Source organism: Salmo salar, chromosome 06 (assembly GCF_965601325.2).
Source record: "Salmo salar chromosome 06, fSalSal1, whole genome shotgun sequence".
In the NCBI taxonomy this organism is placed as follows: Eukaryota; Metazoa; Chordata; class Actinopteri; order Salmoniformes; family Salmonidae; genus Salmo; species Salmo salar.
In genome coordinates, this window is record NC_138296.1 from 36,859,547 (window position 1) to 36,886,003 (window position 26,457).

At 46.2% G+C, this 26,457-nt stretch overlaps 1 protein-coding gene across 4 annotated transcripts; it reads left to right on the top strand.

Moving 5' to 3' along the window:
- Nucleotides 1–45: 45 nt before the first annotated feature.
- LOC106607007 (uncharacterized) lies at nt 46–20,897 on the top strand. Of its 4 annotated transcripts, none has more exons than XM_045720343.2 (17): nt 46–287; nt 870–1,072; nt 1,223–1,406; nt 1,741–1,816; nt 3,658–3,824; nt 3,904–5,598; nt 6,967–7,410; nt 7,587–7,964; nt 11,064–11,183; nt 12,996–13,505; nt 13,604–14,047; nt 14,186–14,677; nt 14,812–15,354; nt 15,606–15,820; nt 16,623–16,914; nt 17,010–17,175; nt 17,506–20,897. In XM_045720343.2, exons 2-17 carry the CDS (start codon nt 947–949, stop codon nt 17,885–17,887), a joined length of 6,234 nt encoding a protein of 2,077 aa, XP_045576299.1. In that variant the 5' UTR covers nt 46–287; nt 870–946; the 3' UTR covers nt 17,888–20,897. The 4 variants fall into 4 exon arrangements, with proteins under 4 accessions (XP_045576299.1, XP_045576301.1, XP_045576302.1 ...); XM_045720345.2 differs by having other exon boundaries at nt 7,587–7,952; XM_045720346.2 differs by having other exon boundaries at nt 3,658–3,803.
- Nucleotides 20,898–26,457: the final 5,560 nt, after the last annotated feature.

The window sequence follows — 26,457 nt, forward strand, 5'->3', positions numbered from 1 at the left end:
CGCATATAAATTGGAACATGGATTTGAGAGGGATAGCATGACCGCAGTTCTGAATCGACGTCACTCACGTAGCCGTGGCGTGCCTGCAGACAAATAACATGGAGTCGAGTGTGTGGTCTCTGCAAGCGGGTTCATGGAAAAAATGTAGCACCGATGTGACAAAAATATAGCAACACACTCTACATGCATTCATGGACTGAGGATATCCGTAGCTTTGTTCCATATAAAGCATGGAGAACGGTGCGTAAGCAACTCCTTTCCTCAGACCACAAGCCAGGCCGTTTTCCGTGAGTACTTAATAACGGGCGTTATTACATTCTACATTTTTTTCACATATTTATATAATAATTGCTACATCCATCCACAATGCCCTTGCAGGTAGATAGCATTTTTTCCCATCTTGATGTGTTAGCTACTTGCATTTGCGTTTATTTTTAGCTAACACGCGACACTGGGCCTGAATAAAAGTATACTTTTGTACGTGGCCATTTGGGAAATCTGTTATATTCTCACAATATCACCAGACATTGTGAAAATGGGTCAGACAGTCCCAAAATTGCAGTGAGCTGAACCTGTGACGCCACTGCGCTATGCTTGTTTCCATCTCTTGCATTTGCGATTTGTCAAATTCATCAAGGTCTTGGTGTGATATTGTGGCTCACTGACAATGCAGCATTTGAAGCAGAAAATCAGGTGGCCAACCCAGACCCCCAAATGAGTGACATGATTTTCCAATTACTTTAAATTGGTTGTTTTGTGTGCATCAGAACACCTTTTCTGGAGTGCTGCTTATCTCGCTGTTATGACAGTATTACGGAAGTGTACTCCGTGTGCGTGTGTGTGTGTGTTGTTTGTTTATATGAAAACAGTGGAAGGAAGAGAACACCACACACAATGTAGACTGTAGTGGTCAGTAGTGGGACGCCATACTGTGCTCTTGGGGACCATGGAGCTAGAGGGGGATTCTCTTTCCCCCAGGGATTCCTTCACCTCAGTGAGCAGCTATGGGCCACCACCCTCATTCTCAGCACAGGACACCGCAACCCACAACTTCCTAAATCACACCTTACAGGTAAAGATAATCCTTTCATGGTCGACCACCACATGCTGCATTTGCTGAAACAGGCTTTTACATAAGTGAAAATCACAGACTTCAGAATCAATGTCAGTTGCATTCAGTATGCTGTCTCTTGCTGTGAGATTGTGTCAATGTCATCAACAGGTTTCAGACGAGCTCACCTTCAGTGGGAGCCCATGGTCCAGTGGTGGCAATGGGGACTTTGAGAGGACCGGAGGCCCTCTATCCCAGGTGGAATCAGGGAGGAGTGCACAGAGGAGCATCAGACCCTCAGCCTTTCCCTCCTCCCTGACCTGGGACTCTGACTCTGAGAAAGAGACACTAGACGGTAGTTGCTACACTGGTTTATTACTGAGCTTTGTATGAACACAATATGAATCATTCTATTGAATTTTTAAGTGTGTCCCGTCTATGTCAGTGGTGCAATTATGGGCTTTCCTAAATGTGATGCTATCAGTTTAACTTGTTGCGATCACCCCCAGCTGTATTTGTTGACACTTCCGGGAATGTTTCAATGTTCCTCCGTCTGCTTGTAGTCAGAACTGTGTCTCTTACTAGGAATGACTTCTGTATATCTTTGCCTGTGAATTTACCTGTGGGTGGCCGACATGTGAAGTGACGTTCCTGTTGTTGTCTGTTTTGTGGGTTGCGCTGTCTGTCAGAGGAGGAGCTACAGCACTTTTCTAACCCTCATGGTCTGGCCGCTCACAGCCCAGGATCCCCCTCCTCTGGACTCAGGTGAGATGGAGGAGTAGAAGGGCAGCCAGCAGGAAGGTAGTTACAGTTGAAGTAGGAAGTTTACATACACCTTAGCCAAATACATTTAAACTAAGTTTTTCACAATTCCTGACATTCAATCCTAGTAAAACTTCCCTGCCTTAGGTCAGTTAGGATCACCACTTTATTTTAAGAATTGGAATGTCAGAATAATAGTATAGAGAATGATTTATTTCAGGTTTTATGTCTTTCATCACATTCCCAGTGGGTCAGAAGTGTACATACACTCAATTAGTATTTGGTAGCATTGCCTTTAAATTGTTTAACTTGGGTCAAATGTTTTGGGGAGCCTTCCACAAGCTTCCCACAATAAGTTGGGGAATTTTGGCCCATTCCTCCTGACAGAGCTGGTGTAACTGAGTCAGGTTTGAAGGCCTCCTTGCTCGCACACGCTTTTTCAGTTCTGCCCACAAATGTTCTATAGGATTGAGGTCAGGGCTTTGTGATGGCCACTCCAATACCTTGACTTAGTTGTCCTTAAGCCATTCTGCCACAACTTTGGAAGTATGCTTGGGGTCATTGTCCATTTGGAAGACCCATTTGCGACCAAGCTTTAACTTCCTGACTAATGTCTTGAGATGTTGCTTCAATATATCCACATAATTGTATTTCCTCATGATGCCATCTATTTTGTGAAGTGCACCAGTCCCTCCTGCAGCAAAGCACCGCCACAATATGATGTTGCCACCCCCATGTTTCACGGTTGGGATGATGTTCTTCGGCTTGCAAGCCTCCCCCTTTTTCCTCCAAACATTACGATGGTCATTATGGCCAAACAGTTGTATTTTTGTTTCATTAGACCAGAGGACATTTCTCCAAAAAGTACAATCTTTGTCCCAATGTGCAGTTGCAAACCGTAGTCTGGCTTTTTTATGGCGGTTTTGGAGCAGTGGCTTCTTCCTTACTGAGCGGCCTTTCAGGGTATGTCGATATAGGACTCGTTTTACTGTGGATATAGATACTTTTGCACCTGTTTCCTCCAGCATCTTCACAAGGTCCTTTGCTGTTGTTCTGGGATTGATTTGCACTTTTCGCACCAAAGTACGTTCATCTCGAGGAGACAGAATGCGTCTTCTTCCTGAGCGGTATGACGGCTGCGTGGTCCCATGGTGTTTGTACTTGCATACTATTGTTTGTACAGATGAACGTGGTACCTGCGTTTGGGAATTGATCCAAATGATGAACCAGACTTGTGGAGGGCTACAATTTTTTTCCGAGGTATTGGCTGATTTCTTTTGATTTTCCCATGATGTCAAGCAAAGAGGCACTGAGTTTGAAGGTAGGCCTTGAAATACATCCACAGGTACACCCCCAATTGACTCAAATTATGTCAATTAGCCTATCAAAAGCTTCTAAAGCCATGACATAATTTTCTGGAATTTTCCAAGCTGTTTAAAGGCACAGTCAACTTAGTGTATGTAAACTTCTGACCCACTAGAATTGTGATATAGTGAATTATAAGTGAAATAATCTGTCTGTAAACAATTGTTGGAAAAATTACTTGTGTCATGCACAAAGTAGATGTCCTAACCGACTTGCCAAAACTATAGTTTGTTAACAAGAAATTTGTGGAGTGGTTGAAAAACAAGTTTTAATGTGTATGGAATCTTCCGACTTCAACTGTATGTGTGATAGGACACGACACCACAAGGCAGACAGACAGTAAAGCAGAGAGGTCAAATAAAGTGACAATCGGACACACTAACAGGTTAGGCGGACACATGGTCAGATAGACAGATAGGGACTCATTGCTCTTTCTGACCCACTCATACAACTGTCTCTTTCTGTATCATTTTGTCAAGACCTGACAGTGAGGATGACCAAGCACTTGAACAACTGCAGCACTTACCCACTGAGACAAACCTACTCAGCCCTGTGGAGCGGGACCAAGACAAGCCTAACACACACAGAGAGGAGCCAAAGAAGGCCCAACCCAGTTCAAAAGAATGTAAGCATGATGGGGAGCAAGGTAAAACACCAGATAAAACATAGTTTATTTTTGAAATAACTCCTTTTCTAATTTCCTTTTGTCTCTTAACCATCCACAGTGGTAGATGACAGAGTCTGGAATGTATCGGAGAAAGCTGAACTGTTTCAGTCCAAAGTGACATCAAAGGAGGGGCGCAAAATTGAGGAGGAAGGAGAGGAAGAGGACCTGACAGGGAAGGACAAGGAGCCTGAGCGGGATGTGTACACCTTTCCTGGGGACTCAGACACAGAGAGCCCCCCACCAGCACCATGGGCACACTGCACTTTCATCCAGCGTCGGAAGAAGAAGAGGGCCCTGCTCAGGCCCTTCTCTGGCCAGGGCTCCTGGGAACGCACATCAACAGGAGCTGGGAAGAAGGCAAGGTGTGCTTCCTCAAGAGCAAAGAGCTTGGGGCCAGTGAAGGTGAGTGGAGGGGCCTATAACTTTAAGGAGAACTTGGAAAAGGCAACAGAGGATCTGGAGAAGGTAGAAGAGGAAAAAGGTGGTGAAGAAGAAGGAGGAGGAGAGGGAGAGCTTGGTGAAGAGATTTTCACCTGTGTGGAATGTAGCATTTACTTCAAGAAGCAGGTCTACCTGCAGGATCACATGCAAGAGCACAGTCATAGCAGGCCAGGGGCTGGCAGGAGGGAGCGCGGAGTGAAGGGCGCGCGATTTCGGTGCGTGGAGTGTGGATGGAACCTGTCAAACAGGCTGGCTCTGGCAGACCACCACAGACGACACCAGGAGTCTCGTCAGAAGATCCTGGAGGAGATTGGGAAGCTGAGTGACAGCAGGAAAGGAGAGACTACGCAGGGTGAGCCGAGCAAGGTGACCAAACCTGCAAGCCCAGTCCTAGAACCATTTGTAGCTCCAGTCATGACTCCAGCTCCAGTCCCATTCACAGAGCCAGTCCCAGCTCCATTCACAGAGCCAGATCCAGCTCCATTCACAGAGCCAGATCCAGCTCCATTCACAAAGCCAGATCCAGTTCCAGTTCCAGTCCGGGCCACAGGAAAAGCTCGAGCCAAAACCCCAGTCAAAGCAAAGGTCAAAGGCCCAGCCAATCGTCGCTATCTCTGCCTCAAGTGTGACTTCAGTACACGCACCTCACAGGCATTGGCCAACCATGCCAAGACCCACAACAGAAAACCTACTGGTCTGCAGCGAGCCTCTCCGCGCTTTCAGCCAAAGCTCACTCCTATGGAGCCGCCTGTGTCACCTGGATCTGCCTCTGGCCTGACCTCTATCTCTCTCACTTGTGATCAGTGTGCCTTCCAGGCCTCCAGTCAAACTGCTCTGAAGGATCACCAACACGTGGCTCACCCCGCGCAGACCTCCATCTGTGGGGAAGGGCCTGAAGAGATTAACCGTCCAGGGTCCAGAATTGATGCCTCCTCTCCACCATGTTCTGATAAGCTTTCTAAGCCTGTCTCTCCACCAGAAGGCCAAAGCCAGTCAAAGGCCAGTAAGTCTTCCTCTAGTTGGATCTCTGCTATGGAGGATAGTGACATACAGCCCCAACCATCAAACACTGCTACAGCTCCCCAGCGTAGAGAGATAGCCTTTAAGACCATCGGGAACAAGAGGGCAAATAGGAGAGGGAAGGCGGGGACAGAACTCCTTCGGTCAAATCCAAAACTGGACAGCGGGCCACCTGAGACCGATGATGCACAAAGCCAGGGCCAGAGCCCTGACCTGGCAACCGATATAAACCAAAAAGAGACTGAATCACTTGTTGGATCCAAACCGCTCACCAGGGCTCGATCCCTCCGAGGTGAGACTAAGCTGCCGAACCTATCCCCTCACGCCTTCTCGAATACAGTTGAAAGAAGCCAATATCTTAGACTTTCTTTAGAGTCTCACCTATTAAACTGCTCTCATGCTAATTCTGAGACAAACCTTTCATCGTTAATGGTCTGATATACTAGAGCAGTGGTTCCCAACTCCAGTCCTCGTGTACCCCCAACAGCACACTTTTTTGTTGTAGCCCCGGACAAAAAACACCTTATAAGGGCCTGATGATTAGTTGACAAGTTGAATCAGGTGTGCTTGTCTGGGGCTCCAATACTGTTTGGGGTACTTGTGGACTGGAGTTGGGAACCACTGCACTAGAGAATGGTCACACTATATGCATATTCATAAGCAAAAATATTCTACTGTCCAGAATATTTTGGACTCCTGAGGCTACTCCGAATTCCAATTCAATATTTTCTCTCTTTATTTTCAACTTGGACCTGCATAGTTGGGTAACCTGTGATATTTGTCCTTCGATATTGAAATTATATTCACCTAGAATGCATAACTTGTGCTTCATGCATGTGTACTGTTGGACAGTGCTATCAAATAACATCACAAGCCTGCAGATCAGTCACTGGGTTGGCCGTAACTGAAAAGGCCCAGCAGTCCCTGCCTGGCCCATAGCTGAACCTGTGTTGCCCGTTGCTTCCCCTCCATGCCCTGTGGATGTGCCTGCCCCGGCCACTAAGCTGAAACGCATTTTCTTAGCCAGCCTGCGGGGGGCAGCAGAGTGCCTGGGGCTGACTGAGGGCCAGCAGGCCCAGCTAAGACACACGCTGTCCCTTGTCCTCAATGAGCCCATCCGCTTTGACCCCCAAACTCTCCTCTCTTACCTTGGTCGTTGGGAGGGAGGCAAGGCGATGGGTGAGTGACAGGCTGAGTTGTAAAGTAGCCACCTGGCATGCAGTGATGCATGACTCCCCTCACCAAATACAATATAGTCAGCCTTATCTTCCTTGCGCTCTTCCCTAATCAATATAAAGGCTCAGTTGCTAGGTGAATAGATGTCTGTTTCTAATTTCACCCCATTGCATCTTTTCACTGTGTTCTTCATGTTGCGTCTGTTTGAATGGCCTCTGTAGTGTTTGTTCCATCGCTGTCCTGAAGTGTCTCTGTATATGATGCCTATTCTTGATGTGCCACTACAGCACGTAGTAAATTGATGTGATATAAAGTGATCTAATCTGCTGTTGAAGATTGATTGAGCCAGTTACTGACACAGCAAAAACCCAGCGGCACATTGGCTCTCCAGGACTGGGATTGAACTCTTCTCTATTATAATACTGTGTACTAAATGGCTGTCTCAGCTCAGCCTCATACTATATCCCTTTCCTTCCTGTGCTAGATGACTCCTCTCTAAAACAACAGAGCCTCACAGCCTCAAGCTCTACAGAAGGGAAGCCCGTGAAGGAAGAGGAAGAGGACGGGGAGACAAAGGTTGCTTTTGAAAAGAAAAGTAACAAGGTTTTTGCTGCTGAAAATGACGATGATGATGACAACGATGATCATGACGAAGAAGAGGAAGAGGAGAATATCCGGCGTTTCCTAGCGGAGGGCATATCAGATGAGGATTATGAGGAGATTGATGAGGAGACGGGGACCCTGAAGAGCGTGGAGAGGAAATGCCCCTACTGCCCTGATCGCTTCCACAACGGCATCGGGCTGGCCAATCACGTGAGGGGCCACCTCAACCGAGTGGGCGTCAGCTACAATGTGCGCCACTTCATATCCCCTGAGGAGGTCAATGCCATTGAGAAGAAGTTCTCCTACCAGAAGAAGAAGAAAAAAGGTATCTGGAATCTGTGTTATTACATTGTTAGGACCTTGTCTGGTGTAGGATGCTGTATATTTGTAATAAACTATAATGTAACAAAGTAACAAGTATCAGTCAGGGTAGAAGATGTGTACAACTTCCAAGTCGGTCTGTAAACTGCTAACCTTTTATGTGCCCTTCTCTCGCTTCAGTTGCCAACTTTGACCCGGATACGTTCAGTGTGATGCGCTGTGAGTTCTGCAATGCTGGCTTTGACACCCGGGCTGGCCTGTCCAGCCACGCCAGGGCACACCTGCGGGACTTTGGGATTACTAACTGGGAGGTGACTGTCTCGCCCATCCATATCCTCCGGGAGCTCTTCTCCAGTCGCCCAGACCTGGTCCTCCCCACAGCCCCCCCACGCAGTCCAGCCTCAGACGAGGAGGAGGAGGAAGACCTGGAGACGGAGGAGGAAGAACCAGGGGAAGGGGAAGGGAGTGAAGAGGCAACAGGTGCTACAGTCTCCAACCTACTGCCATCGTCACCTTCTCAGCCTTGGGAGAAAGACCACAGCGTTGGTGAGCCTGAAGGTGTGTGTGTGTACCTGGTGTGTATACTGTAGGATGCCTTTTTGAGCTGACATTGTGGTTTATGAATACAACACACTGTGGTCTGACTGTGTTATAGGTTGTTGGTAGATTACATGATGGTTGATCAGCGTGAATAAGACTTCCAAAGAAATGTCTCAGTGCTGAATGTGGTAACTCAATGCTAACTACAGTGGCAATGCAATGCACAAGAGATATTGAATGATGAAAACGATTCTGTGCAATAGTTTTGCAACTATTTTGTATTATGGAACTACTCTCCTGATGTGGCACTTTGCCTGTTGGTGTTGTAACATCAGTCCCTAGTTGTGAGACTTGTGTGATGTAGCAGATTTCTTGTCTATGATGAACTGCAGTATCTGGGACAAAGTGTTACTGTAAATCAAGCATATTAGAGGAAGAGACTCAGATTCCCATGGTTGATGCGGTGCTCAGCGCGTTTGTCCCAGCCTCCTAGCTGCTCGATTGGTCACGCCTTAGCTTAGCGGTGCATGTGTATGGGGGCAAAATGGCTGCTTCCACCTCCCTGCAGACACAAACAATAGCGGAAAAACTGTCTGGCTTTAGCTGTTGGGAGTCCGATGCACCGCAGCTACTGACCGGTGAGTACCACGCACCGTAACGCCCGTTCCCTTTAAACATTAATCGGCTTCATTGTTGCACGTCGAGTCGTAGCCCGTATTGTTTGCTTTACGTCAAAATTGTCTCAAGACACATTAGCCGTTAAAAAAAATAAAAATAATATTAGACCATTTAAAATCACTGTCGCGCGCGCTAAAGGTGAGAGATACAAAGTCAAGGCATTGGCTACAAATGTGTCATTGTCATTTTTCGAGTTGCTTGTATCACTGTAGCTACGCGCGCAGGAATGTGTTTTGCAACATTTGATGCGGACTGTCATTTTCTGTGTGATATATTTTGTGCGTCTCGGATGACGTTCACTCTTTCCAATACTGCAGGATTTCTAAAATTACCTACAGTTCCCAAATCCTCGCCATTTTACTTTCCTTTGATTTTTTGAATGTGGTCGCTCTGGTGTCATTCTTTATGAATGCATTGCCTCATGCTTATAATACAGGAATAACGGACTACAAATCTGTAATCGTATCAAAACTTATTTAGATCTTAAAAATACATGTAAGTGTCACTTTATTAAGTGTCAGGTTACTTGATATTACTGTAGGCCGACTACTGCTTTATAATGAAAACTGAAGTCCGGATTTTGTAACTTTGTTACTTTTAATAGTTTTATCAAATCAGGGTATCATTTTGCTGCAGTGATCACATTTTTGATGCTGCAAATAAAGCGAGAAAAATCAAAGGTGTCATTTGCTCTGCGAGCACCCTGAGACGAGATCAACTGACAAGCGCAGAGCCGCCCACTAGACAAAAAGCATTGTCTCCTCACGTCGCTTATGATTTACCGTTTTGTCGCAGAAAATGGTAGTTTTGTCCCAGAAATACATAATCGCAATGAAAGGCATGTGTCTGTTACGAAATGTACAACAGCAGGAAAACGAACAGTGTTTTGTCTACACACTTGAAGAAGTGATTTATTAGACAGACTATGTCTGAAGCGCCAATAATTGATGGCGCTGCAAATTGCAGTTATTTGAATGAATATCGTATTATTATTATTATTATTATTATTATTAGCTGCTCCATTGTAAAGGTTTTATGTATTTTTTTGTTATTCATACAGAAACATAATACATTGTATTATTTAAAAACTATTTAATTTGCCTATGCATACACTATATATACAATGTATGTGGACACCCCTTCAAGTTAGTGGATTCAGTTATTACAGCCACACCCATGTCTGACAGGTGTATAAAACCGAGCACACAGCCATGCAATCCCCCTACAAACATTGGCATTAGAATGGCCTTACTGAAGAGCGCAGTGACTTTCAACGTGGCACCGTCATAGGATGCCACCTTTCCAACAAGTCAGTTTGTCAAATTTCTGCCCAGCTAGAGCTGCCCCGGTCAACTGTAAGTGCTGTTATTGTGAAGTGGAAATGTCTAGGAGCAACAACGGCTCAGCCACGAAGTGGTAGGCCACACAAGCTCACAGAACAGGGCTGCCAAATGCTGAAGCGCGTAGCGCATAAAAAATGTCTGTCCTCGGTTGTAACACTCACTACCAAGTTCCAAACTGCCTCTGGAAGCAACGATAGCACAAGAACTGTTCGTCGGGAGCTTCATGAAATGGGTTTCCATGGCCGAGCAGCCGCACACAAGCCTAAGATCACCATGCATATTGCCAATTATCGGCTGGAGTAGTGTAAAGCTCGCCGCCATTGGACTCTGGAGGAGTGGAACCGCGTTCTCTGGAGTGATGAATCATGCTTCACCATCTGGCAGTCTGACGAACGAATCTGGGTTTGGCGGATTCCAAGAGAACGCTACCTGCCCCAATGCATAGTGCCAACTGTACAGTTTGGTGGAGGAGGAATAATGGTCTGGGGCTGTTTTTCATGGTTCGGGCTAGGCCCCTTAGTTCGAGTGAAAGGAAATCTTAACGCTACAGCATACAATGACATTGTAGACAATTCTGTGCTTCCAACTTTGTGGCAACAGTTTGGGTAAGGCCCTTTCCTGTTTCAGCATGACAATACTCCCGTTCACAAAGCGTGGTCCATACAGAAATGGTTTGTTGAGATCGGTGTTGAAGAACTTGACTGGCCTGTACAGAGCCCTGACCTCAACTCCATCGAGCACCTTTGGGATGAATTGGAACACCGACTGCGAGCCAGGCCAAATTGCCCAACAATTAGTCCCCGCAGCAATGTTCCAACATCTAGTGGAAAGCTTTCCCAGAAGAGTGGAGGCTGTTATATCAGCAAAGGGGGGACCAACTCCATATTAATGCCCATGATCTTTGAATGAGATGTTCGACGAGCAGGTGTCCACATACTTTTCTTCATGTTGTGTATTTTCATGCATTACTAGTTACCAAAATGAATACTTATGTAATTTTCCTGGTGACATTAGGCTCCATGTTTAATTCACATCCTACCAGGTTAATGACTCTTTAATTAATGACTCATTCATTTGGTTGTGTATTGTGTTTCAGGCGGGGAGGAGGAAGAGCAGATGCCAGCACTGGACAGCTTGACCTCCAGCCCAGGGAGGAAGGGTCTGTTTTCCCTAGACCCAGAGAGCCCCTCCCCGAGGGATGAAGCTGACATCAAGGGTGAGACTGAACAACATGGGGCAAGATGAGATGAGACATAAAGCTCCCCTGGGATCTGGAGGATTTGTTAGGTGGCAGACAGATGTGGCTGAGGTTACCACAGCCCCTAGAATTCTCAACTCCATGATATGTACATCACGTCTCAATGGAGTTGAGGGGCGATTAGTTTTGTCGGAGTGTACCTACATGGAGTCGATATCAGACAATACAAATGGCCATTCTTTACTGCGTACCTTGTACCTATGTTGGTTCTGTGTAAAGGCGATCTTTTATTTGGGTGCTGAATTCCATAGTTTATGATTCAAATTGAATTCTATATCCTTATTTGGATGGGATTCGTTTTAACACAAAACACCACATCCATCATTTTAGTCCCGTCCGAATTTGCCACGTCAGTCAGTTTTACATGGCAGGAGACTAACAATTCCAGCCAGAATAACCTAATGTTCTCTGATAATGCTAGTCCTGTGCATAACGACATCCCTGTGTTTTTCGAGACATTACAAAGAGTTTGACAGGTGCTGAGCACAGGAAACAAGAACTGATTTGATGAATTGATGCTTAAACAAAGTGCTACGCATATATTTTATATGAATGGCTTAAATTGATCAAGTTTCATAGTGAATACTTTTGTTTATAGACTATGTTTTGTGCCAATGAATTGAAGTTGAACATCTCCAAATGCGTCAGTTTAATTAAATGTGCAATAAAAAAATATTGTGCCTAGGCCTATTTAATTCAACCGTGACTGTTGAATTAGGCAATATATTACTAACAGGGCATCCCTGATTCCCCACTGAGCTAAACTTTTTTGGAATTGGCAAGTTCACTTTCTCATCCATAAACGCATCTCAAGTGCAAGAGCACTGTTCAACAGCTGACATCAGCAGGATGGGAGGCCTTTTCATTAGGACAGTCTACCGTCAATCCCTAAAATAATGATTATGATCACACTTCCGCAATTTAAACATTATGGGGACACCTTTACATTTGGCCGCCAAGCATGAGTTATCAGTGTAGCCTTTATCGTCTAGACATGATGTTGACATATCTTCACGCTTAGAATAAAACCCTCCAGGCTTCCGTCATCAGAGTCAATTGAATGAAAACAAAGGAAGAATTAAAGGCGGCAGTTTGTTAAAACGTATACCGTGCGAACTGTTCTCTGGAATAATTCAAATGCTGGTGTATTAATTACATAACCAGCGTCTCTGCTAATATTAGTCCCGTCCGAATAGGGCTATAATGTGACCTTTGTCAAATTGTGCTGCATAATTCACTGTTTTCCAATGGAGTATGAAGTTAGCGACTTCAAACATGCACTGCCACTCGATACTTAAAAAAATATCATTTTTTAAACACTTACTGTGTACCTGTGCTTGTCCAGATTGTTATACAGCTGTCCAAGGGAGTTGTATCCATAGTTTTTGATGACAATTGCATTCTATGCATCTCCTGCCAAAACAAAAACAATCGTCCTTCAACGACAGGGCTGTTCCTTCTTCATTAGCAAACAACGGCGTAGGTCACGTAAAATGCTGTTTGTATCAAAAATTACGGATTGCAGCAAACTCATTGCCACTCAACTCCATTGTATCATGGGGTTGAGAATTCTCAGCTACACAGCCTCCTGCTCTTTTTGTCACCATCCGTTAATTAAAGTGCTATAAATGATGTAATAATACATACACCAGTTCTGAACTCGGTCTGAAATAAAATGTGCAAAGGGACATTTTTCCATATTCTGTGTATTTTGCTGTGTGCTGGTCAGCTGCATCTCTTCCCCTCTCACTGTTGTCCTCTCTATTATAGTGTCCAACCTGTTAAAGTGTGAGGTGTGCAGTGCCCCCTTTGAGACGAGGCGGGGCCTATCTAGTCACGCGCGTTCCCACCTGCGCCAGCTGGGCATCGGCATGTCGGAGAGCAGCGGGGCACCCATCGACCTCCTCTACCAGATCACCAAGGAGCGCGGTCTGGATGGGCACTTCCCCCCTCCCCTCCCCCGGCCCCCCGTCGCCAAGAAGCCCCTTCACGTCCTGCCAACCCCACGGAAAGAGGAGAGATATCAAGACACAGACATGGACGAGAAACCCATCCCTCTCTCCATCCCCTCCCCTGTGGCCTCCCCTCCCCCCTCCTCCCTCATCAGGGCCTGCTCCCCTTCTCCTGTGGTGAGGAAGGCCCCCATCTCCTCCCTGCTGCCTGTGTCCTCCCCCCTGCGCTGTCTGGACCATAAGCCTGGAGGGGTGAAGAGCACCACCTCTAACCTCTCTGCCAAACCCTTCTGGGCTCCACAGGAGACTGATGCCCCACTCAACCTCAGTAAGTGTGTCATTCATCCCCAACTGATTAATGCACAGGTTGTAAAGGTGTCTGAAGTAAAACATTTCCTCATACCCCCCTTTTCCTCATCTGTGCAGCATTGGAGGTGGACCCCAACAAGGACATAGTGTGCCAGCTGTGTGGCGCCTGGTTCGAGACGCGGAAGGGCCTGTCCAGCCATGCCCGAGCCCACCTGCGTCACTTTGGGGTGGAGTACTCGGAGTCCAAAGGTTCCCCCATAGACCTCCTCAACCAGCTCATTCACACTGATGACTTCAAGCACAGAGCCAGTGCCCTGCAGCCTGAGGGGCCCCAGGGGCTCAGGGGCCTCACAGCCAGCCTCTCCTCTCCCAAACGCTCCCTCCTCACCACCTCCTCCACACCTCTCCTCTACAAGGTCACTACGATGGGGGGCGGATCTGGGTCCAAAGCTACCTCTTCCTCAGCTTCCTCAATGTTTGGCCCGCCCTCCAAACGTCCCAAGTCCTCCAAAGTACAGGTCTTCCGTTTGAGTGGCGGGGAACTCACACCCATCCCCCAGAGTGAGTGTTTGTCATATGATGGAAACTAAACTCATTCTCCATTCAGTGCAATACAGCATCAGTGACTTGTTGATGTACAGTTTCTTGAGGTGCTTATTTTAAGTTGATCTTCATCTCTACTCTCCATCTCTCCTGCAGGTGAACCGGTGAAGGAGATCGGCTGTGAGTTCTGTGGGGAGTACTTTGAAAACCGTAAAGGTCTCTCCAGTCACGCGCGTTCCCACCTGCGCCAGATGGGCATCACAGAGTGGACAGTCAACGGTTCCCCCATAGACACCCTGCGAGAGCTGATCACACGTCGAGGTCTACCATGCGCCCTGCCCCTCAAGCCCCTAAAATCTCCCCCTCCATCCCCCGGACCCCCTCGCTCCCCCTTGTCCTCCCCTGCCTCGCCCAGCCTCCTGAGTCGCCTCCCTTTTGCCTTCGCCAACCCACCCAGCCACCAGTCCACAGTGCGTAAGATGGGCTCAGCTCCACCGGCCTCCCCTAGCCTGATAGTCAAGCTGAAGCCTGAGCCTATGCAGCTGGAAGTCACCATGCCAGGAGCGGTGGGGGGAGCAGCGGGATACTCCTCTGAGCCACTGAATTGCAGCTGGAGCAGCTCCGACAATATGCTCCCTCTCAACTTGGGTGAGTCCAAGTTGAAAGACCATCTTGTAATTATTGAGGTAATATCCATACTGAAGTGATGCCTTGTTTATATTATCTACTGTCTCTTTTTCCATCTCTGTGTCTCCTCCCCCCTCCCTTTGTTCCTCCCACAGTCACAGCCCATGAAGTAGAGCCCACTCGGGACATCCGCTGTGAGTTCTGTGGGGAGTACTTTGAGAACCGTAAAGGTCTCTCCAGCCACGCCCGTTCCCACCTGCGCCAGATGGGCATCACAGAGTGGACAGTCAACGGTTCCCCCATAGACACCCTGAGAGAACTCATGCACAAGAATGGGGGCACCTCGTCCCCAGCCCCGGGGCTGAAGAAGGAGACCAGCCAGGGGTCCAGCCCCACCTGGGAAGGCCTGGTGGGGGGCCTGGGTTACCAGTCGCCCAAGTTCTCCCGCAAATCCCCCCTCAATCTGCTGCACTCTGGCTCCCGTCTCCATAAGCACGGCCTGGGGGCGGTGGGCCTCTCCTCCACCCCTCCCGCCGGGAAGTTTTTTGCGGTGTCCCTGCTGGGTAAGAGACCCATGTCGGAGGAGGGCCGTCCAGTTGAGAGATCACCATCCCACCCCCAGTCCTTTTCGCCCCTGCCACATGACCTCTCCATCAAAGGGAAGTCCTCTCCAGACAAGAATGCCGGAGGGCACCTGGGTAAGCCATGACCTTACTAAAGATCCTCAAAAGAGTTGCAGTCATCCTTTAACTTGCTGGCTGTCTTTTAATACAGACTCATTACATTTAGCAGAGAATGACTCATATGTTATGTTATATACATTTAATTTTATGAAACATGAATCAAATGTCTCTCTCTAACTTAACCTCTTGAGGACAAGAGGTTAAGCCCAGCTCTGACTGACAACACCCCTCCTTTGCCTTCTCTCACCCCCTGACCCCCTCCCCAGATGCCAACTGTGAGCTGTGTGGGTTCTACTTTGAGAACCGCAAGGCGCTGGCTAGTCACGCGCGGGCCCACCTGCGGCAGTTTGGCGTGACAGAGTGGTGTGTGAACGGTTCGCCCATCGAGACGCTGAGTGCCTGGATGCGCAGCCGGCCCCACAAGGTGGTGGAGATGCACCGCAGCTACATGCAGGGCTCCAACCGCTCCACCTCCAAGAAGGTCAGGGAGGAATTGATTTATTTAGTAGTTTATCTAATGGTGATAGATGATAGTAAAAGGACTATGTTACTCACAATACTTGCAGTGAGATTTATCTCGAAAGTTCTATTTTTCCAATGTCCATGCGAAGGCAGCAATTATTTATATCGACTTAGAGTAAACAGTGTGACATTGTGCACACAATGCACAATAAAGCCGCGATATTGCAAAGTCGTTTTTTATTAGTGCCGACCCCGTTCATTTAAATTGTGGGGTTCGGACCGCTATGAGGGCTGTCGGCACACTGTTAGGGCTGTTTAGAGCATTAACATGTCAACCCATATCATTAAAGGTCAGGTGAATTGTTTACCATAATGCTTTAGCTCTCTCAAACTAACAACACCTGCCAGGAGATGGGCTTTTAAAGGTAAAAAGATGGAAATGGCCTCAGCCACCAACAGCCATTTTGTGATTTAAATGCCTCACTCAGATCTGCTATCATGTAGCTTCTTCACAAAGATTCTCATATCAGCATATTTCCCCTGTGGGGGACACAACAGGGTTAGGTATTGACTTAATAGTTGCTATAGTAACCAGAGCACCGAGTGACATAGATCCTTCATCTTCAGATGAATTATGTTCTAGAAAATAGACTTTTCCATCCGTCCTGAATTAGCATTGTGTATTTGTGTCACCGTTACTCCCTCTGTGATGAGTTGACACACATAAAGACTAGAAGATTACTCTGTAATGTCCTTCTATTAGAGTACATTGAGACAGCTATTTTAATGAGAAGCACTCGTCCCTCTCCTTTATGTTGCAGAAAAGCAGCTCGTCTCTCTCCCCATCATCCGACTCTGACCTCCTCCCCCCCGTGCCCTCCCAGAAGCATTCCTCCTCCTCCCAGTGGGCGGCTCTGGGGCTGGCCCAGGCCAGACGGGTAGGCCGGGAGCTCACCCTGGCATCACCCCGGGCAGCAGAGGGTGATGCAGGTCTCACTCCCCCCTCCCGACCCAGCCACAGCAGTCACAGTCCCAGCCCCGCCCGACTCTCCAACACCCTCCCTCCCCACACACAGGTGGCCCGCAGCGAGCTCAACGTGCGCCTGCCCAGAGGTGAGTGTGACACACAAACATACACAACTATTTGCTATACACACATACCTGTCCATCTCATGCTCAGCCTGGTGTTCTCTCCTCCTCATGTCCAGGCTTTGAGCGGCGACCTCTTAAACACCCCTCCCACTCAGAGGGAGGAGAGAGGGACAGTGGCACCCCCAAGCCCCCTCGCACTGGCACCATTCCTGCCCTGGTGCCCAAACCCCCTACCACCCCCCTGGTCAAAGTGGTGGGAAAGATCTACTCCCTCAGGTGCCGGTGAGTTTCTCTGGGGAACTGTGCAGTACTGAACTCATGGGCTAATCTCAAAGTATGCCATATTCCCAATATAGTGCACTCCTTTATAGCCCTGGTCAGAATTTATGCTCTATTTTGGGAATAGGGAGGCACTTGAGATTTGGAAGTTGTGTGAATGAGTGCTTTTAGTCTGTTGGCCCAGGGGCCATAAAAAACGTTCACGATAATTATAATCTGTTGATTTATTAAAGCAACATGTTTTAAATGATCCATGTACCGTTCCTGTCTACCTCCTGTGGTTGTATGATGACTCTGTGTGAGTACAGTCTGCTCTCTGCCTCTCTCCGCCAGGTTCTGTGAGGTGGAGTTCCAGGGTCCTCTCTCTGTGCAGGAGGACTGGATCCGCCACCTCCAGCAGCACATCCTCAACCTCAACTACAGCAAGCCTGCTCCCTCTGCCACGGACCCCCCAGCCCAAGACCACAACCCAACCCCAACCTCAACCTCAGTCCCAGCCACTACCTCCAGCTTCACCACAACTCCTGCCCCCACCTCAACACCACCCTCCATCCACACCCACACCATAGCTCCTACTGTTCTCCCTCCTTGCAGCCCCTCTCCTCCCCCAATGGCTGAGTCTTCTCCAATTGTCACTGCCACTCCAATGGCAACAGCCTCAGCAGAGTCCACCCTCACCCCAATCCTGATCCCCATCCCCACCCCGGCATTGTAACCCCCAGGTCCATAACAATCCAGGCAGTCTTTTAACCATTTTGTTCTGCCACGTCTTTGCCATGCCTTTTTTCCATCCACTTGTTCCTTCGGCCTCAACACTGGGAACCTGTTGTTGAAGTGTTTTAAAGAGAAGCTTTCCCCCAAAGAGCTCTCTCATTCCCCAGCCTCTCATAGGAAGCTCTGCAGATGGTTACAAAGCCCCATTGCCATGGGAACCCAAGCTCTCCTGACCAGAGTGGGTGATTGCAACTGTCCAGGGCTTCGGGGTCTGCTGTTTCTTCTTTGTTTGGACTTGTTTGAGCTGAATGTTCAGTTTGTAACGTGGACAGTTACACTTCCTGCCGCTCAGTGGTTAACCGAGAGGTTAACTTAAACCATATTGAACTTTGACCTATCTCCCTGCACTAAACAGTGCTTTACAAAGACCTGAGAGGCTCCTCCCATTTATATTTGAAGCACTTAATTAAGAGGAGCACACTCATGGCTCCTGCTTATCTTCCCTCTACAACATTTTAAAATGAGTTTAAATAATGTTTTTGTATTCATGCTTAGTCTATGGTACAGACTTAAAAAGCCCATTTACACGTTATTTTGATAAGGCAATTTTAACTTAGACAATGTCACAGAGCACTTAACTAAATGCCCCATTGATTAGGGCAGTGATGATGAGGAAAAGGCCTTTTTGAGAGAAAAGGAAGGACCCTGTAGAGGAAGCAGCACCTTGAAGGGACGTCCCATTCATCTTAGTGTTAGGCTGACAGGTGCAGTCACACAGTAACTTAATGTTTTCTGAATGTAGTTAAAGGGATAGTTCACCCAAATTACATATTGGTTTCCTTACCCTGTAAGCAGTCTATGGACAAGGTATCACAGCAATCCATGCTGTGGTTTAGTTTCATTGGCACCCTTTCCAAATTTTGTGGCACAAATCCCATTTAAGTCATGGGTATATGATATTAGCATTTTTCGAACATCATGTCCAAATCATTCGGAAAGTGTCTAAAATTGATTGTAAAGCACAACAAAGTCACTTATACATAAATGCTGATATCGGTCCCATGGGATTTGTGCCACAAATGCTAAAACGTTAGCATTTGAAAACAGTGCCAGGGAAACTAAACCAAAGCATGGATTGCTGTCATACCTAATCTATAGACTGTTTACAGGGTAAGGAAACCAATGTGTAATTTTGTCATTTGGGTGAACTATCCCTTTTAATGCACTTATTCTTTGAGATGACTGTGCCATATTAAATTAGACTGGTCATTATGTTATTCCATAGTTTGATGTCCCCAACACTGTTTAGCTAACGGCATTTAAGCTCCTGATGATACTCATCTATTCTTTAGATGAAAGGGTCCATAGAAGTGTTGAAGGTCACTATTTCAAGTTTCAATGCGGACATACATACAAATGTTGCCATTTCTTTCTTGCCTTGTCAATGAAACCCAAAACCTTGGTTGTTATTTATTATACATTTGAATGTGGTGAACTAGGTTGTTTTTAGGCTCTATTAGAACATTGGAATGTTTGAAATTAGGTCAGTGACACTTTTATCTAAGTGCATAAGCTATGTGTGTTTGTTTGTTTGTGTGTGTGTTTTTTTGCACAAGAGGTGCATATGTATGTCTTTCAATGACTTTTAAATGCTAGACAGAGGTCACCAGTAGCTAACACACAGGACCTCTCCGTGGCTAAAATCTAGCTAATCATGGGATCTGGTCTATTATTTAGTCTGATCAGGACTTGACTGCATCCGCCATTCTCCTAAGGATGTGCCAAAGAGTGTGTTTACTCCCTGGTCTCGCCTCTGTAAGCTGTTTACATGGGACCTGTTCATAGGGAGGAGCTCTGCACAGCTACGGAGCAACCAAGGCTCCTCATTGGACAAGGGACATGTATCGGTGTACATCTGGATCCAGTGTCTCCCAGTATGTGAACCACAGAGTTGACTGACTGTTGCAGTGACGTACGTAAGCGGCCTTGGCTTCATGGAACTGTTACACTACTGCATTATTGCACCCAGTACACGGACACCCACAGAGGTTGCTATCTGTCAGAGCTCTGTGAAGTATTGGTGCCCTTAAATCCAGACGCATTACGTATAGCCTCTGGTGGAACAGCTTCTAAATCGGGGCGACGCTGTCGCTCCAGCGTGTCTTCACATTGCTTCAGGTAAGTGTTTATATTGCCTGCAAAGTAAAGCAATAACTGAAGAGTCCATACGGAAATGAACTTTTCAAGTTTGTTCAAGCATTAAACTATGTTGAAAACATGACTGTTTGACCCTAACAATTCCCCATACCTTTTATGGAATATAGATACGTATATATAACTACATGTACTTATGAAACTGTTGATGCTATTAGAGCTATTAACAGTTCTATTAACAGCTAGTTACAAAACAAATGGATCTTGATTCCTTTTATCGTGATTTAGTTTCAACCTTCTATGACATGTCTTTTTATTGCTCTGTGCATTTCTGTATTTGCAGTCCAGGAGGTGAAACCTTGAGTATTTTTTATTTTCTTTGTTAGCTAGTTTCTCTAAGCTGAACATTGGTGCTCATGAGAATGGGATGGTGAGGATGGGGAGTGACTGAAGACAGGAGAAAATGTGTGATTGTTGTGTCCTAAGATCAGAGGACTCTAAATACTTCAGTCTTTAAAGGGGACCACTTTTGCACGTTCAGATTTTTCTCCACCAGTGAGTGTTCACATCGTGATTGGGTTAGCCTCTGGCAGGTTTGTGACTGTGTTACCGTGTAAGATGAGTTTCCGCTGGTGTTACAACTAAGTCCCCTTTAAGATTGCCTGTGTGTACCCCTCAGCTGGTATGACTGGCTGCAGAGGGTTGGTGTGTATTTGTGTGAATGAGTGTGTGAGTGCCTGTGGAGAGCTAAGACTATGATCTGATGATAAAAATATTAAAGAATTGTACTGTACACAAAGGGTTGAGGTTCATGTGAATCAGCTCCTGAACAAACATTAAATGTGATTTCAAACTCAGCCACTTTTGAATTGAGTCTTCTTAAATGCTTGATCATGTTAATTTAATGTCTGTCCTACAAAAAGGCTTCAAAGGGAATGAATGTTGGATAACACTTTACTAACATGTATTGGGCCAGCAGGAGGCGCTAGAAGACAGGTTCTGTACTCCATAGTCATCCTAAAGAGGCTCTCTATGTTTAATATCAAGAAGTTGCTTGTTCAATACAAGATCAACAGAACAGAACAGAAAGAACATCCAATACAGAAAAAATATATAAAATAGTAAGAAAATGTTATGTATGATTTGTGACAGATTTATCAGGCTTGACTACCCCAATTTATTATGCTGAGATTCTGCACAACTGTCATAATCAATCAGGGGGGGAATTATGTGGAATTAAGTATTTAAAGACAACAAAACATTAGAGAACTAATTCTTGTTCCTGAAACCCAGGGAGCCACTTCCTAGATCAATTCCTATTAACTTACATTGTAACCCAATGTCTTCAACTCAATGATCTAATGTAGCTAGCTAATCAATGAGGTGAATAATGAGTTGCAATAGAATGGCTGTACAATTGTTGAAAGCACTGAAATTTGCTTTGACTGCAAATCCATCTTAATTGGACACATTAAAAGTAGAAACCAAAAACCAGCAGTATCACGGCTCAGGCTAAGACCCAGATGCAGACACAGGAGGCGGATAGTACAGTCGTGGCCAAAAGTTTTGAGAATGACACAAATATTAATTTCCACAAAGTTTGCTGCTTCAGTGTCTTTAGATATTTTTGTCAGATGTTACTATGGAATACTGAAGTATAATTACAAGCATTTCATAAGTGTCAAAGGCTTTTATTGACAATTACATGAAGTTGATGCAAAGAGTCAACATTTGCAGTGTTGACCCTTCTTTTTCAAGACCACATCCTGACTGATGGCAGCCCATTCTTGCATAATCAATGCTTGGAGTTTGTCAGAATTTGTGGGGTTTTGTTTGTCCACACGCCTCTTGAGGATTGACCACAAGTTCTCAATGGGATTAAGGTTTGGGGAGTTTCCTGGCCATGGACCCAAAATATCTATGTTTTGTTCCCCGAGCCACTTAGTTATCACTTTTGCCTTATGGCAAGGTGCTCCATCATGCTGGAAAAGGCATTGTTCGTCACCAAACTGTTCCTGGATGGTTGGGAGAAGTTGCTCTCGGAGGATGTGTTGGTACCATTCTATATTCAAGGCTGTGTTCTTAGGCAAAATTGTGAGTGAGCCCACTCCCTTGGCTGAGAAGCAATCCCACACATGAATCGTCTCAGGATGCTTTACTGTTGGCATGACACAGGACTGATGGTAGCGCTCACCTTGTCTTCTCCGGACAAGCTTTTTTCCAGATGCCCCAAACAATCGGAAAGGGGATTCATCAGAGAAAATGACTTTACCACAGTCCTCAGCAGTCCAATCCCTGTACCCTTTGCAGAATATCAGTCTGTCCCCGATGTTTTTCCTGGAGAGAAGTGGCTTCTTTGCTGCTCTTCTTGACACCAGGCCATCCTCCAAAAGTCTTTGCCTCACTGTGCATGCAGATGCACTCACACCTGCCTGCTGCCATTCCTGAGCAAGCTCTGTACTGGTGGTGCCCCGATCCCGCAGCTGAATCAACTTTAGGAGATGGTCCTGGCGCTTGCTGGACTTTCTTGTGCGCCCTGAAGCCTTCTTCACAACAATTGAACCGCTCTCCTTGAAGTTCTTGATGATCCGATAAATGGTTGATTTAGGTGCAATCTTACTGGCAGCAAAATCCTTGCCTGTGAAGCCCTTTTTATGCAAAGCAATGATGACAGCACGTGTTTCCTTGCAGGAAACCATGGTTGACAGAGGAAGAACAAGCACCACCCTCCTTTTGAAGCTTCCAGTCTGTTATTCGAACTCCATCAGCATGACAGAGTGATCTCTAGCCTTGTCCTCGTCAACACTCACACCTGTGTTAACAAGAGAATCACTGACATGATGTTAGCTGGTCCTTTTGTGGCAGGGCTGAAATGCAGTGGAAATGTTTTTGGGGGATTCAGTTCATTTGCATGGCAAAGAGGGACTTTGCAATTAATTGCAATTCATCTGATCACTCTTCATAACATTCTGGAGTATATGCAAATTTCCACCATACAAACTGAGGCAGCAGACTTTGTGAAAATTAATATTTGTGTAATTCTCAAAACTTTTGGCCATGACTGTACGAGTCTGATAGTTTATTATAGTACAAGGGGCAGGCAAAAGGTAAGTCAAGGCAGGCAAGGAGTCGTAATCCAAATCAGAGTCAGGCAGGATCAGGGTCAGGACATGCAGGAATGTCAGAAAAACAAAAACTAGAGCACAGGAAACACGGGAACACGCTGGTAAGACTTGACAGGACAAGACAAACTGGCAACAGACAAACAGGAAACAGGAGACAAAGGGCTGTGAGTCAGAGGTTTAATCCTAGACACATGAAAACTGGGATGTATACGGAAGGTGTGGGGCAACAGAAGACAAAAAGCAGAGAGGCTAAGGATTTTAGAGATGGGGAAAGGGCCAATGAAATGGGGGGAAGTTCACGGGACTCCACCCGGAGGGGCAGGTCCCGAGTGGAAATCCATACCCTCTGCCTGAGCCGATAGCGGGGAGTAGGGTTCTGGTGGCGATCTGCCTGTCGCCGATACCTGGATGTGGTCTTCAGAAGAGCGGCCCGGGCTCTCTTCCAGGTACGGCAACAGCAGAGGACAAACATCTGGGCAGAGGGTATAATGACTTCTTCCTCTTGCTCAGGGAAGAGTGGGGGCTGATATCCCAAGGAACACTCGAAGGGCGAGAGACCAGTGGCCGAGTAGGGAAAGATGTTGCGGGCGTATTCCACCCACACAAGTTGCTGCCTCCAGGTGGTGGAGTTGGCGGAGATGAGGCAACGAAGAGTCGTCTCCAGGTCCTGATTGGCTCGCTCCAACTGGCCGTTAGATTGGGGGTGAAAACCAGAGGACAGGCTGGCCGACGACCCAATGAGGGTGCAGAACGCCTTCCAGAACCGGGACGAGAACCTGGATTGGAGACCATGTCGACCGGAAGTCCATGGATCTGGAAGACATGTTGCACCATGAGCTGAGCCGTCTCCTTGGCTGAGGGTGATAAAATAATTTATCTGTTTAAGGTTTTCACTAAAGTATTCCACTCTGAAACCATATAACTTTGTGAAATGTATTAGAATTATAGTGCTATAATAATGTGTTAAAGACTATAATCCAATACTGTGTGTGAGTAGACTTTTTAAGACTAGGAGGCTGTTACTATTTCAAAATGAGCAGGGCATTGTTGATAAGACGACCTTGTGAAAGTAACAGGAAAAGGGGCCTCCCTGAGTTAGGGAGGGGAACAACTGCCCGAAAACGGCTAGGCAGGCAGAAGATTAGGAGACAGGTTGAAGAAGTGTGATAAAGAATGTATGTGTACTGTGGAAAAATACAGCCGCCTAAAGCGGGGTGGAGTTCTCTACTGATGTGAGTTCATTTGTGTGTGTGTGTGTGTGTGTACATATAAAAAGACTGTGTCCTCATTTTTAAGCAGAGCACTCGTGAATAAACATTGTTGACTATTGTAAGCTGGGCCTCCGTCTGTGTCATTTAACCAGAATCTTATAAACTCTGGGGTGCAGACTGAGTAGTTTAATTGAAGTTCAGTTTATGAACTTTGGGAACAGAATTCTCCTAACAGAGGGTAACTTGGGAAGGGGAATAAAATGGGCGGCTTTAGAAAACCAATCCACCACAGTCAGGATCGTGTTGTTTCCATCTGATGGAGGAAGACCAGTAACAAAGTCCAGTGATATATGGGACCAGGGGCGATGAGGAACAGGGAGTGGTTGAAGAAGGCCAGGCGGAGCTTGCCGCGGAGTCTTATTTTGTGCACACAAAGTGCAGGCGGTGACGAATGCAGAGACATGGAACCATGAAAGGCCACCAAAAGTGTCGTTGGATGAAAGTCAGGGTCCGACGACAGGAGCCTGGATGGCAGGTCAGTCTCAAGGAATGTGCCCATTCCAGGACAGGGGATCGGGCAGAGTCCAGGACAAACATCCAGCTGGGAATGTTACGCCCCTGAAAAAGGGGAGAAATTATCACGAGTGTGATACGGTATTGTTTCCTCACTGAGAACTTTTACTACAATAAGGAAAAAAACGCGATTTCCCCGCGAACTTGGGTGGAGACCAGAGCAATCGATCTCAGGCTCATAGATTAAAGAGCATTTAGTAGATCACAGATTAACACTTTTCCCCTTCAATTAGGCACCACAAAATAAAGTAATCAATATAACGTTTACACATTCCTTTTACAATTCTTACCCTTTGTACGCTTGATGGATTTTAACTTTTTAACACAATTATATGAATGTTATCCATCTCTATCAACTAATACAGAATGCATGATCTTTTTAACCTTAGATGTTTTAAGATCCTCACATACTATGAACTTACTAATACTTTTTAATGTATAACAGGCTATGAGTATTTCCTTTAACCTGTCACACTCTCCCCGACAAAATAAATGTTGTCCCAACATTACCAACATTGTCTTCTTCAACAGTCTGTATGCACTGGACCTAGGAAATCCTCTTCTGTAAGGTAGTACTTGGGCAGAGGTCAAGGGTCACAGTTCAAATATAACTAACAAGTTATTTTCACAGTCCATATCTGTTGACCAGCTGTATAAACAGTCCATAAGCAGTCTTTTCTCATACTATTGATCAACAGTCCATCAATTTTAATGGTCTATATGCATAGTCTGCAAATTGTCTCTTGTGACAGTCTGAAATCAGTCAGTAGTCCATGGTCAAACATGTCAACTCTGTAGCCTCATGTTTGCTGAAGCCCATACATGTAAGGTGGCTGAAAGTAACATTGCTGTAGTGATGGCAGCCATGGAACCATTCCTGGTGCAGAGTAGACAGGGAACAACTGTGGCTGGATACTGTAGCAGGAAGGGATACCAAGCTGATCATAGGTGATACGTCTTGGAGGGTGTCTCTCCCTTTGTGGCAGCTGGTAGGCTGGTTCCTCAGGTTCAGCAGCAGCAGTTAATGAAGGAAAGGCACTTGGTGGACGATCATCAGGCAAATTTTCAGCAGGCAAGTTCAGCTCCTCAGCAGGCAGGTCTTTAACCTCTCTGGGCTAGGCGGGACGAATTCGTCCCACCTACGTAACAGCCACTGGCAGCCTGTGGCGCAATTTTCAAAACGTTAAAAATCCTATTACTTCAATTTCTCAAACATATGACTATTTTACAGCTATTTAAAGACAAGACTCTCGTTAATCTAACCACACTGTCCGATTTCAAAAAGGCTTTACAACGAAAGCAAAACATTAGATTATGTCAGCAGAGTACCAAGCCAGAAATAATCAGACACCCATTTTTCAAGCCAGCATATAATGTCACCAAAACCCAGAAGACAGCTAAATGCAGCACTCACCTTTGATGATCGTCATCAGATGACAACCCTAGGACATTATGTTATACAATACATGCATGTTTTGTTCAATCAAGTTCATATTTATATCAAAAAC